This window comes from Copadichromis virginalis, linkage group LG7 (assembly GCF_057382275.1).
Source record: "Copadichromis virginalis isolate Kocher_CV1m ecotype Utaka linkage group LG7, C_Virginalis_male_GT1.1, whole genome shotgun sequence".
Lineage (NCBI taxonomy): Eukaryota > Metazoa > Chordata > Actinopteri > Cichliformes > Cichlidae > Copadichromis > Copadichromis virginalis.
Window position 1 is genome coordinate 55425213 of NC_140624.1, and position 12241 is coordinate 55437453.

The 12241-nt window shown below is 38.7% G+C and overlaps 1 protein-coding gene across 2 annotated transcripts; it reads right to left on the reverse strand.

Moving 5' to 3' along the window:
* Nucleotides 1-677: 677 nt before the first annotated feature.
* Nucleotides 678-11697, reverse strand: LOC146706192 (cytotoxic granule associated RNA binding protein TIA1-like). 2 transcript variants are annotated; one of them, XM_085464282.1, is made up of 12 exons: nt 11481-11697; nt 9608-9704; nt 9260-9358; nt 6900-6954; nt 6676-6763; nt 6083-6158; nt 5831-5936; nt 4579-4677; nt 4411-4495; nt 4150-4291; nt 3855-4000; nt 678-2224 (listed from the first exon to the last, which is right to left on the reverse strand). In XM_085464282.1, exons 1-12 carry the CDS (start codon nt 11504-11506, stop codon nt 2086-2088), a joined length of 1158 nt encoding a protein of 385 aa, XP_085320408.1. In that variant the 5' UTR covers nt 11507-11697; the 3' UTR covers nt 678-2085. The 2 variants fall into 2 exon arrangements, with proteins under 2 accessions (XP_085320408.1, XP_085320407.1); XM_085464281.1 differs by having other exon boundaries at nt 3855-4003; nt 11481-11696.
* Between the last annotated feature and the right edge of the window lie 544 nt (nt 11698-12241).

Consider the following 12241-nt stretch of genomic DNA (forward strand, 5'->3'; position numbering starts at 1 on the left):
TATTCTCAGATCCACTCATCTCCCACAATGAGGGCATGTTCAAAATCACTTAAAATCACCATTTTCCCTTCATTCTGAGGCTTATTTTGATCTTGAACTTGGTTGTCCCGACCACATCTGCATGCACTGCGTTGCCTCTCCGGCAGCAAGTTGTAACAAGACTACAAATAATGTTCTCCATCTCAGGCTCCACCTGCTGTATAGCATAGACGCCAACAGCATAAATGTGATCTGTTTTAAGTATCAGCACTTTAATGGGACAACAGACCAAAAAAATTTAATTAAAATCACAAAGCATGTTACTGGAGCTTTAACAGAACTTGCTTTGGGTTGGAATCATTCTTAGGCACTGCCTACTGTGATGATTTTCGGTTTAATGAAAGGTAGGTCACTGATAAGGCAGCACAGCAAGGTTTTTTTTTCCGATTGTGTTTAAATGACTGGGGTCACAGTAAACAAAATCTAATCCTTAAGAAGTTGCTTCTGTACCCAAAAACAAACTGTCAGGTGGGGGGAAAACAAAATAAGTTAAGAACTATAAGGTTAAAGGCTTTTCCAGCGTGTCCACCAAGCACGTGAAAGATTGAAATGCTGCACCGCCTCCCAACACGTCCTAGTCATTGTTGCTACTCATTTATGGAATCCACTTCCCCAACCAGGAGAGCAAGCACACTTCCTTAATCATCATGTTGTCTTTATACAGATTCAGTACAGTTGAACAGACTGTTTTGTTATTTACATAAAACAGACTTCCAAATGAAATCACAAATAAACTGGAATGCAAAACAAAACAAACAAAAAAACCCTCTAATGTTTCAAATTTTGTGACAACTTAAGTATTTGTGCAATATTTGTCTGCCTATAAGTAAGATAGAAGTGGCAGTAATCCCTGCATTTTATTGGAGATCATCTAATTTAAAAAATAAAAGTTGACAGTTGACAGCCACTTCATGTTTTAGAAAGAAAACAGAAGATTTTGCGCATCACATGATTAGATGGTGTCACTTCAACATTTCTTTATAAGACAAGAGTCCTGAAATGAAACACAAAAAGGCAAAAGCTCTTTTTACAATAACAGCATTTTAAATTTGCTCAACAAAAAGAAAAAGAAAAAAAAGAAAAAAGAAATGGCAGTTCATCTATTAGATTTGTAGCAAAAAAGGGGAAAAAAGAAAAGATGGCATAGTCCTTTCAGTTTCAGGGGAAGATGACCAGGGTATTGTCTTGTGTGTAAAAGCATCAGTTCATGCACACACGTAAGCACACACACACATTTCTTAATCCGCAGATGGGATTCTCTGCCCAGTCCTGTCCGGGATAACAAGTGAAGTAGCGCTCAAATTTACTTTGATTTTTTTGTTGTTGTTCTTTTTTGTGTTTGCATCCGCATCCTTCCCTCAACCTGCTGGCTCCTTCTACTCAGTGATATCCTACATTTCACAGAATGACTTGACAACACCCTGAGAACTCGCTCGGACTTGTGTTTTACTTTAGCAACTGGACAGACGGACAGTGACATTGATTCTCCAACTGAAAGAAAACTAAAAAAAAACCACAAAACAAAACCCCGTACCCTTATTCAAGACACATCTTGTAGCTTGTAGCAATTGTGCCAACTATTGAGTTCGTCACCTCTTTCGCCCTGGACGATCGTTGAATATTGGTATAAAATCCTGCCCTTGCTCTTTGGCTCTTGGGGGCTGAAAACAAACATTAAAGCAGCTGTTTGAATAGAAATCTAATTCAAGAAAAAGGTTCCTTTTAAACTAAACTGTGGCTGAGCTCAAAATATCGTAGGAGAATTTACATTTGGCCAGTAGTACACCAAACAATAAAATGGGCCCAGGAATGCAAGGTGCATTAGCGATAGCTTTAACTGTGTTAAAGTGTGACTAATTATCTTTACACTTGCACATTTGGGCGGTGAGTGAAGTTTGGGGCTTGTATGGTTGATAAAATGGCGTACCAGCTTCACTAACAAAGTAATTTGGTGAGGTGACAGACAGAGCACTTCTACTGCACTCCTTCCCCAGCAGAGTATCATCCTTGTGGCCTCAGAGGCTTAGAGGGAGACGGACGCTGTGATCAGTGAGTGTGATAGCCAGCAGTACCCATGCCAGCCTGGTTGGTTAGCACAGTCCCGTTGACTCCTTGCCCAGCCTCCACCATGCCTCCATTGCTCATGGCACCCACACCTGTCCATCCAGCACCAGCATGTAAATGACTGCAACAGCACACAAAAACAGAACAATTAGAAAAAATGCAAAATACTGACAACTGCTTATGCTACCCCTCAGCCTCCTAGCAGAAACACCTATGATATCAACTTCAAAATCAAATTCAAAATTTTGACCTTGAGGTCAAGGTCACTGAGGTTCTAACTCATCAAAGATTTTTAGTAGATGCATCTATGGTATCAATTCCAAAAGCTTAGGTGACTGCCTTCTTGAGTTATCGCATTCACAAACTTAGGTGTCCAAGTCGCCCGCCCACCCACCCAGCCAGCGGGGTGACGACAATAGCAAATCAACCTTTTATGGCTAAGGGGTAAAAACAAATGCAGCCAAGTAAGACATGAACCAGAGTAAAGATGCACTGATCAGATATCAGCCCAATCCTCATATCACTAGTTTGGGTATTGGTTATTATTCTAATAGTAGACCACTAGTTCCAAGCAGGAAATAAGGTAGCAAATTATATGTTGATCCTGCTGCTGTCTTACACATTTAAAATAAATAAATTAATTAATACTGACAGCTGTCACTGCTACCACTAAGCCTAGTAAATGCAACTATAGCATAAATCTGAGGGTTAAAGCACAGACTACAGCTTATTTTTGATGCATTTACTAGCTGCTGGTATCAGACTGGTGCTCCATATCAGCAGAAAACAGCTTTAAAGCTTTACTCATTTCTAGTTTCAATTAGAACTTCCTTTGCACATAATTTGAGCTGTTCAGATTCCATCAGATGCAGGGATTTCAATGTATGAATTCCAACATGGGTTATTAAAAGGAATACAAGTTATTCTTATGCCAGCATTTTTCAATACTTTAACAGTATCTGAATTGAATTAAATGTGGACTTGCACTGCTCTGCATGTAGCCAAGAAAAACAAAGACAGACTAAAGTCAGACGACAATACTCCATCAGCCTTTTATGAGTGAGGGACTACACTAATACACAGTATAAAATATGGATGTAGCTTCCAGGTCAGAAGAGTGAATGAGCCTTAAAGTTGCATTATTTTTAGCAGGAGATGCTGCTGCAGCAAAAACACTTGTGGTCGTATAAAAGCCTAAAAGGGGAAAACAGCCCCTGTCCAGACCTCTGTAAGTACTTTCCTGATGGGTTTGTGGATTCAGTCACTTATTTCTGCTCATGCAGAATAAAACCCTAAGTCGATTTTGGTAATTCCAAGTTTCAGAAAGGACAATTACCCAGCATGCATGTTAACTAGCTAACAACTTGTGAAACTACACTCGCATTGTGTAGCAATGTCTAATCCGTCCCTTGTTTGTCATTTTTGATTTAAAATACCAAGATGGCAACGACAGAACTGCTCAGCAGCTGGAGCCTGAGGCTTCATAACAGGACGTCACAAACCAGTGGGTGACAACATCCATATTTCTCACTGTCTTTAACTTTACTTCTGTCTTAAGCAGCCTACTGTTACCTAGGCTTCAATGTGCACTGTGCATTGTAAAGGCTGGTAGAAATTCTAAAGTATCAAGACAACATGAAAAATGTTTAATTCACTGTAATGTAAATAACAGCCCCTGACACAGAAAAGAAACAAAGCTGAGGTGAACAAACTGCTCACTTCTTTTGACTGTAATCATCTTTGGTACTTACTTGTAGCCCTGCTGATCCCAGGTCTGTCCATAGACGCTGTAGCTCGGCACCTGCCACCCATTGGGCACATACTGGCCAATCTGCTGTGTGTTACTGTACCACTGGCCCCACTGACTGTAGGGCTGCGCTGCGAAGCTCACTGTGTTCTGCTGACATGCAGAGTTATATTTTAGGAGGCAGACTATCACATTGCATCAAAATCACTCACAAGTACAGTCAGTCTCTCATTTGAATGAGTGGGTGTCATTGTAGTCGATCTGTAATACGTTCAGAATAAAATCTTAAAGGTTCATACCTGTGCCATCTGTACCTGCTGTATGGGACCCTGGACCATGTCTGTAGTTTCTTTACCCCAGTAACACTTAACAACATAGCCCTCTATGGAAGTGCCATTGACAGAGACAATAGCATGAGCTGCGGCCTCATGGGAGTTGAACCTGCACAAAAAAAGAAATAGGAAAAAGCGCAGGCATTAGATTGGATAATATTAAGACACCCTAAACCTAGGTGTGTTTGACAATTTAGACTTAGAAAGCATAACAACAAGACAACTTGCCTCACAAATGAATAGCCTTTCTCCGGGAAAACTCTGATTTCCATTATTTGCCCAAAAGGTGAGAAGGTCTGTCTCATAATTTGTTCTATGAACAGGAAAAACAGTTTTAATGTTGAATGTGTAGGCAGTGCTTGCAGCCCTGCAGCACAGAGGTAAACTGTGACTCACCTGTGAGTCCTGTTGTCACTCCTCCGCAGTAGACTGTGCAGTTGCTGGGGCTTGACTGGTTCACCACCTCATCAAAAGATAGCTGCTTGGTATTGGTTGCTAAAATGAGAAAAGAGAAAGACAAGGTTTCTTTTTTAATTAGCTTCGTTATCAAAATGTTTTCTTGCAGCATATTTGCTTTGGGCTAGTTTATAGTGCTAGTGCATTTATATTCATTTTGAAACAGAACACAAACCTGCTCCAACTTTTTTTTATTAGCCAAACACAGAAGAAACAAATCTGAACATTTAGAACTTTTATATTCTCGGGTTTTACCTTTTTTTTTTTTTCTTTTTTTTTAAGGGACTGTTGAAAAATATGCTTAGCAGCAACTTTAATTAAAAAACAAACAAACCAAAGAACCAAAAACAGACATGATTCCTATTGAGCAGTAAATAAGACCTGGAGTATCTTTGCACTGTTCGCACCAGAATACCCCTCCCCCAACCCTTGTTAAAAAATAGTAGTAGTAAATAAAATAAAAAAAAAATACAGATGCCGTTTCAATATCATGCAAATATTTATTGTTTCCCATATTTAGACAAGTCAAGTGTTGCTTTATCAATAAGCTATGGGCAGTTTTACAAGAGCACTTCTATTTGCGGAATGCCTCTCACTGGCACTGGCACACCCACTATGAGTGCTCTTCTTATTACCTTCTTGTGCATGTCCGCACGGCTTCCCTGACTCCTATTTTCAGGTTGCATCTGCAAGCAGGAACTAAGGGACGATCATGCATTCAAGAAGTTATCAAACTATATTTACACACTGCCTATTATTATGTAATGAGCTACAACCAGAAGTAGGTGGTGGTAATAAAAGTACAAGCTTTTACCAACCATTAAAAAACAAAAACAGAAGCACAGCGGACGTATGTAGTGCGGGGACACGACACAATATCATACAAAACCACACACATGGTCTGTTTGGTCTGACACACGCACGCACAACTGAACTCTTCAGCTGAAAACTGCTGGTTTGGAGCTGGAGACTAGTGTTTCTCCATAAGAAACATGTTTCTGGTTAGAATAGAAACTGATGTCTGAGGTGGTGACACAGGTAAGTGCAAGCAGTGAGAAAGGGGCTTTAGGGAGCGATATAAAAATAGCAGCTATATTGAAAAGCAGTCCAGAGATGCACAAGAGGATTTACTTCAAGAGAAAAAAGAAGGGAAAGAGAAAAGAAAATCTCCCAAATCTTCATTCTCACTCACTTTCACTTGTAGTTTTTGGAGCAGGCTTCCTTGTAGCCCAGTTAGTCCTGATCTGCCTCCCTCCCAACCACTGTCCTCCCATCTGCTGAATGGCGTTCTCTGCATCCTGATTACACAAAGCAAGCACAGAAGAAAAAAACAAGACATTTGTAAACATTATCAAATACAATATGGAAATCCTGTCTCTGACTTAAGTGAAAAATCAGAACCTGTTTCTGACTCCTCTAACACGGTCATAATTTACACACTTACCCACTTGTTGAAGAAGGAGACAAAGCCATAGCCTTTAGATTTACCTGTGGCCATGTCTTTCACCACCCGACAGTCCCTGCAAACAAATGAAACTCGGTCAAAACAAGCAGCTTGAAAGACTGAGACCTATAAAGAATATATTTTAACCGAATATTACCAAATATTGACCATGTAAAGCTAGCATTTGCAGCACATTAAATCATTTTCCTACAAGAGTCAGAGCCAACCAGTGTTCACCTTCCCTGATTCATATGGTTTCCAAAAATAAAAATGTATCAAGTGATGGTCCAGCACAAGAACTACTGAGGAATGGGCCTCACATTTTCAGCAATAAATTCCAGCATATTTCCATGATGCTTTCCTCCTTATGAAAGCACCAGCAGATCTGGTTAGATTAGTGCGAGTTTACCAACTATTAAGGTAGTGTTTGCTAATACCTACAATGGCCTTTACACCATATCTATTAATTCATTTCACAAACCAGTGGAAGTCAGACTGGGTGACACAGAAGCACTGGTTACTAGCACATTCTCGATTGTGCTGTTTTCAGCTCACAAATTTCCAGAAACTAAATATCACAAGAACACACTTACGATATTTTTCCAAATGGAGCAAAAGCTGCTTTTATGTCATCTGTGGTGATTTCAGGACTTAGATCTCCAACAAAGACATGGAAGTGACCTTAAAAAAAACAAAGAAAAATAAACATAACACAGTAAAACACAAAATTCATTTATTTATTGACCAATGTTCCCTGTTTAAAAAGCTAAGACGACCCCAGAGAATACTGTGCAACCACATCACCAGTTTTACTCACTGCTTGTGTCTTTCTTTTGACTGGTTGGTGTAGTAGCCCAGTTGACCTTGACTTCCTGCAAGAGAGAAAGATGCAGAAAGCGAGGAAGAGGACAAAGGTGAGACATGTAGCGCGCTTGTGGAAGGAAGGAAGGTTGTTTTTCTGTGATTAGAGGCTTTTTCACACACCACTTTTACTTAGGCCACATTTTGTGATTGAGAACTTTTTTTATATAAATAAGATGATCTCTGTATGTCACATTTGGGTTCTTAAAGCACCAACACAAACTGATTTATCCATTGCCATTTAATTTTATACACCTTTGCAGTAATTAATACACAGTAAAAATACAGTGGCGTACACAGAGGGATATCAAGATTTCACCTTCATAATCAGGAACATTTCACTCTCAGTCTAGTAAAAATTTGGAGCAAAACTGTAGGAAGTAAGGTCCAAATAACAAGGGACTTACAAACAAGTGATTTTTACGAACTTGTTATACTCCTCAAATGGTCCTTCAATACCTGTTGAGGATAAAATATTTTCAACTGAATGTATTTTTCTTGGAAGTAGCTCTTATGTGGATTCTATGTGGAAATAAGTTTGCAAAAGAACACACAGCAGTAAAGATGTAGGGGGACAGAAGAGCATCAATCAAATGAGATCAGAGAATGTTACATGATTACACAGCAGGGCCACGGTAAATTAATTCATACACAGATGGAAACTCACTTAAGGAACATCGGCATTTAAAAACAGGCACAGCATGGAGCATGAAATGACAGTAAAAGGCAGCACTGTGTTTATACCCACTCACATACTGGATTTCACTTTCTATGTCAGACACTGTACTGTAACCTACAGAGCCCCTGAAATACCATATGGTGACGTTTACGAAAAATAATATAAAATTTAAAAAAAAGTTTTCGTTAAAATAAAATAAATACATAAATAAATGTATTTATTAGCCAGGAATTTCTGTACCTTGTATATACGAGACACACTTAATGTTATGGGACTTCAGGAGTTCTGTAATAATTCAAAACAGCTGAAAAATAAATAAATAAATAAAACACTGTATTTAAAGCTTCAGTGACCACATTTATGCACTTTCTTCCTTTTTGTGATTTTCTAGTCTAAGGTTAAAATTCTAGCGCTTCCATTCTATACATGAGCCGTAACTATGGCGTTCAATTAAATTGTTACTGGCCTTGAACTAGAATGAAAACTTCACCCAACAGTGTGTTCAGACCAAATGTGAAGTAAAGATAAATATAAACATTGTGGAAGCTACATATTTGTGTCAAACAAAGGCAAAGACATTAGTTACAAAATTTATAAACTCTGGCACCAACTTTGCTTTATGCTCCATCACCAAAGTATCAGCTGTTGTTTCTCCTGATTACACTAATTAGCAGAAATGGGGGATAAGCTTAAAGTCACAACACAATTTGAGTCAGAGTGAGAGAGAGAGAGAGAGAGCGAGAGAGAGAGAGAGAGAGAGAGAGAGAGAGAGAGAGAACAGGACTTGAAGTAAAGTAAGAGAAGTGACTCTACTTCCTGGTGAGGTCTGAAATATGTTTCTGTCAACTGCATCTAGCTGACAGTGAAAAGTTGGACACTTTATTCGTGTGAGTAAAGTCAGGAAAACATCTGTTTGGTCTGAACAAACAATAGGTGGCAGCTCTAGAACATAATTGACACATCAACTGTTGTCCCACTAAAATTTGATTGATAGATTTTCTCATTTTTCATTCATTTTCATTTCATCTGTAAAAAATAATTGAAATAAAAAATAAATTATTTATTTAAACAAATTAATAACCCAACTGGTAAAATTACTAAAAACAAATTAACAAAAAGGTCATATCTTTGATGTCTGTATCAACAAAATATCGAATTAAATATTATTTAACTTTCTGAGAATCTCAAAATACTCTACCGCTGTTAATCTACCACAGTGAAAAGAATATGCCATTAAGTCATTTTTGCATCTAATTTCTTTGGTTTGCATGATTTGCAGTCACTTCTTGATGTGCAGCTACTGATTTGAGTTAATTCCACACAACCAACAGAGCAGCAAACACACAAAACCAAAAGCTCACACTGTTGAGAACCAAGACTACATATTTTTAGGATTCATAAAGTTCACAACAGTAAGATTACACAGATCAGTGCTTAGTGTTCTCACCCTGGTCATTTCAGACTGTGCACAGAAGAATGGTTTGCACAGGGGAATTAAACAAATTAAGTGAAGTGGAGCAGGAACAGGGCAGTGTGATAAGGTTTAACAAGATACAAGTTTCTCCACACGCTTCATTTCAAATTGTGCCCACCCAGCCTTGACCTAGTTGACTCACCCAGGAGATACGATAGCTTACCTTACCCAGAATTTTCCGACCATTCATGGCTGCGATTGTGGCAGTGGCATGTCTATGCTCATAAAACTCCACAAAGCAGTACGGATCGTGACCTGCTGTCTGGGTTGGAGAGGAAACACATAAGTTATGTTACTGTGAGCAATATGAAAGCTTGAATAATTATGGTGACGTCATTGTTAAGCATTAAATTGGGAGGATGCAACACCAATGCAAAATGGAGGAAAAAAAGGATGAACATTACAAGAGTCAAGCAAGTAGCTAAACCAGATTGCAAGGGCTGAAAAGAAAATGAGAAGAAAAAGAGTTACGGAAAAATAAATAAATAAATAAAATAAAATAAAAACTCACATCTACTATCATTTTGCAGCTTTTGCAGGGTCCGATTTGGCCAAACAACTCCAAGATGAGTGCCTCGGTCACATCCCGGGACAGATTTCCCACATACCTAGATGCACAAAAACAAACAACAGACGGGAGACAGTCAGTGCTGGCTAGTTTTTCAAAGTAGCCATCGATGGCTGGTGCAGATGCTCTAACAGGGCAACAGGGTTTCCCTTCTCTAAAAGTTTACCATTGTTAAAAAATTAGCCCAGGGAAACATCTTTCCTAATCCATTTTTAACCTAACTCCAGAAAATGTTTGAAGCATCACGTCAGGACACTGTAAGAAGTTGTTGTTTCCCATTTTTAGCACATTCATATCAGCCTCACCCTCATTACTGGAAATACTTTGTTTCGTTTTAAATAAGGGAGGTTTCTGGGTAGACTGTGCAGGAGGCCAGACGCATCATAACAACTTGATAGATGTGAATTCGCTGGACCATTACATGTGTAATTCCTAGACCAGAACAACTCAGCAAATCACAACCACATACCACGCATTCATCCAATCCAACTGTATAGGACATATGCATTATCGTATACCCCTCCTTTGGGTACGGTCTAGAAAATTTCAGACAGGTGGAGGTGATTGCTTTCTTGTAATTTCTTGGAAAAGATAAAAATAACAAGGCGGTACATGTTTCCATAAGATGGCAAAGCAGCTGACATGATCATGTTTCGATAAAATACAATCACTGATTACATTCTGTGTTGGGATAAATATTCAGTTAAAATATTGCCACAAGCTAAAATGACAAGTAATTGTTATGAAATTAAATTTCTCTACTATGAAAGCATTCCATATCAAATACACTTCAAAATACTGGTGTTTTTTTGGTATGATATCTTGGATTAACGCTGAAGCCCAACAAGGATCAATTTAAAGCTTTTTACACACTGGAAGATGGTTTAATCTCTAAAAATATATCATACTTACTGAGCTGATAAAAGGGTTTGAATTTAAGATGACGACTTACAGATTAAAACAATAAAAAAAAAAAAAAAAAACAATATCAGCACCAGACACCACTACTAGTCCACTTGTAAGGCTCCATTAAATGCAAATTTGAACGCTATTTATGCTTAATGCTTGATTCTGTAATTAGAGCATTTAAATGTCAGCCAAAGAGTAGGGAGAGGTTTAAATAAAGAAATATCAACCATGTCTTTTAAATAGAACTGTTTTAAATAGAATTAATCTTCCCCAAGGTAATAAAAACCCGTTTTCATAATCAAATCAACATTGGCTGACACCATGTTAACACTTAAAGCATCAAACGCATATACATATATGTACAGTTTCCTGGCCTATACAATGGTGACTCTATCAGGGTGATGGCACGTCGAACTCCATTGAAAAGCCAGCTAGTTTAATGTCCTTCTGCTTATTGCAACACTTAACAGCGCTATAGAGAAGTCTCTGGTACATTTAGCGAGTCTCCCCAAGTTACTACTTAAAGTGTCGTTCACTAAGCATACCAACAGTTATTTATTTTAGAAACAATTCAACTTTCACGCCGTCTTATTCTCAGCAAGAAACGTGAACGGACGCGTTAATTTGAGATTTTTCTGGAACTAGCTAGCAGGCTAGCATTAACCAATGTGTCGACTATACCAGAGAAAGACCGTTACCATGTGTTTAGATGTTATAAACGCGTTGTTATGCTACGTTTAACAAAAGCTTACACAAGACATTCAACTGTTATTATATAGACGGGAGCCTCCAATGTGCCTGTCCTAAAGAAACAACCGCTTCGAGACCGGAGTCAGCCCTGGAAACTGCCGCTGAGCATTACGTGACGAACACAAGCGTTTAGCTAACGATAAAGGCATACACTTACAGGGTTTTGGGCTGGTCATCGTCCATTCTGTTTCAGTTGCTGGCCGAAAACAAGTCGCAACCCCGAGTGCAAATCCACGACTGTCGCGGGCAGCTGCCGGTGACACTGTCAAGTTATTTTATTGCGAACTGGTTTATCGCCGTTGTTAGCTCAAGAGTGAACAATGGGCAGCCGACAAAGATGGCGGAGCAACTGGAGGCCGACGCGAGTCCCGCATGCGCAGTAGTTCAGTCCAAAGGCAACTTCTAGACAGGTTACAAAATAAATAAAATAATAAAGTGTAAATTAGATGACAAAACGCGCATAATTATTACACGAAAACATGTAAAAGCACGTGTAAATGTTTCTTTTCTTCTATAATATATGCATTACAAGTAGATCTCTAATCAATAAAATATGTAAAAACCTGTGCGACTTTTAATAACTTCATTCAATCCCGCTGTTTTTTATATTCTCTTTTGTGTAAAGTAACTACACTTTGGGAAACGTGTATCTGAGAATGTATATTTAAGTTTTGGATTTCTCCTCTTTTCTACATTTGAGAGGCAAATATTAGGACATGCAATATATTACAATTTAAATTATGTATACACAGATGGATAAAGCTGATGAGCCATACTACAAACAAATGGGAAGAAGTTGTTTAAGCTAGGTTAAGAAAAGAGGTGACAATCAGTGAGCAGCAGTGGGGTATAGAGGGTGGCAGAGGGTGGTGCAGGACATGCGAGGACAATGAGACAGTGGTGAGGTGTGCAGTATGA

Excerpts from the sequence above, each read along its gene's own strand:
- LOC146706192 (XM_085464281.1), bottom strand. The coding sequence starts at position 11,506 with ATGGACGATGACCAGCCCAAAACCCT. Across the intron at positions 9,705-11,480 it reads GATGACCAGCCCAAAACCCT|GTATGTGGGAAATCTGTCCC; the intron begins GTAAGTGTATGC and ends TTGTGCATCTAG. Across the intron at positions 4,496-4,578 it reads AGTGACAACAGGACTCACAG|AACAAATTATGAGACAGACC; the intron begins GTGAGTCACAGT and ends TCCTGTTCATAG.